This window comes from Cyprinodon variegatus, unplaced genomic scaffold, assembly GCF_000732505.1.
Source record: "Cyprinodon variegatus isolate N-32 unplaced genomic scaffold, C_variegatus-1.0 Scaffold756, whole genome shotgun sequence".
In the NCBI taxonomy this organism is placed as follows: domain Eukaryota; kingdom Metazoa; phylum Chordata; class Actinopteri; order Cyprinodontiformes; family Cyprinodontidae; genus Cyprinodon; species Cyprinodon variegatus.
The window spans coordinates 276,138-277,498 of record NW_015151209.1 but is presented as its reverse complement, the minus strand read 5'-3'; the positions used below and the strand labels follow the sequence as shown (position 1 = coordinate 277,498).

The window sequence follows — 1,361 nt, the reverse complement described above, 5'->3', positions numbered from 1 at the left end:
CATATCGGATATCGGCCAAAATCCCAATATCGTGCATCTCTAATATCAACGTTTATTGTTGTCATGTGATAAAAACAGAAATAATCATAGAATAAAAACCAGCTCTGTTCATATATTAGTGTTATATCTCAGAGCCCAACATCCTTTGATGCCAGTTTCCTGTTTCAGGATCAAAGGTTGGTGGGTTTTCCATCACTATGTGTCAACCTTCTTATCTGGAGTCATGCTCACTTGGTAAAACCTCTTTCCTAACTCCTACTCATCCAGAGCAGTTTGTAATGAAATGAACTAAACTCACTGACCTGTACTGTCTGTGTTGGTCTCACCTGATGTGATCTTTGTTCGCAGGCCTGATGGCGCCCTCTACCAGATGTTTAGGAACCAGTTTCTTTCATACAATCTCTATCAAAGTAAGAAATCCTTTCCATGCCAGTTCCACACTACATTAAGGGTTAAAAAAAGGCTCATTATCTACTTGTCAGCGCAGCTGGTTATTTAGATGTTTGGAGCTTTAGACATCATTTTCTTTCCACACTCACACCAAAAATATATAACAAAATAACATAAATTAGACATTGAAACCTCAAATGTAGATTAATATTTTTTTTATTCAGTTCAATTAAAGGGGAACGCCGTTTTTTTTTACATTGGTTTCTTGATTTTACATTATTCCATCATGTTCTACTCACCCTCATTTAAGTTTTGTGTCATTTGGAGCCGTTCTGAAGATATTCCGTTAGGTTATATCCAAGTAACGTCTTCCTATTGGAAACGATTTGAAGACACAAACTAAACTGTTCATAATTTATCATTTATGGTACGCCAGCATTGATAACATGTAGGCGAATCACTGTCCCCCAGACATCCACAGTTATATTTTTACTATATTAACACTGAAAAGAAGTAAAGTTCTTGTAAAAAGCCGTTTTTTCCCCCTTTGTTTTAAAGTCTTGTTAATCTCTTTCTTTGTGTGTAGGTTTTGTCCAGTTCCTTCAATATTACTACCAGAGCGGCTGCCTTTACAGACTCAGAGCGCTGGGAGAAAGACATACTATGGACCTAACAGTCGGTGAGAAAATACCAGCTGACAACAATAAATAAATAAATACAATAAATAAATAAATACCAGCCGACTCTCGGAAAAGGAGTTTTGTTTAGTAATGTGGTTTTAAATTGGAAGGAAACACAATAGCTTAGAGTCAGTATTGACTGATGTTATGGGCATGTGATCTATGGGCGGAACAGCTTCTATACAGCATCTCATCAGATAGAAAGGGAGGAACTTTGTGATGAAAGTTGGTGACGACATGCGGTGAGCTTGTTGCAGGTATGATGCAGACATTTTTGATTTATGCCCAATA

General features: G+C 37.0%; 1 protein-coding gene across 1 annotated transcript in view; it reads left to right on the top strand.

Annotated features, from left to right (window-relative positions):
• The window catches only part of LOC107098208 (transmembrane protein 120A-like), a 15,694-nt gene that overhangs the window by 10,577 nt on the left and 3,756 nt on the right, over window positions 1-1,361 (top strand). Inside the window, exons 7-9 of the mRNA XM_015395732.1 lie at window positions 169-234; window positions 349-410; window positions 977-1,083. Coding sequence (XP_015251218.1) covers window positions 169-234; window positions 349-410; window positions 977-1,083 — 235 coding nt within the window. The remainder of the gene's footprint in view (window positions 1-168; window positions 235-348; window positions 411-976; window positions 1,084-1,361) is intronic.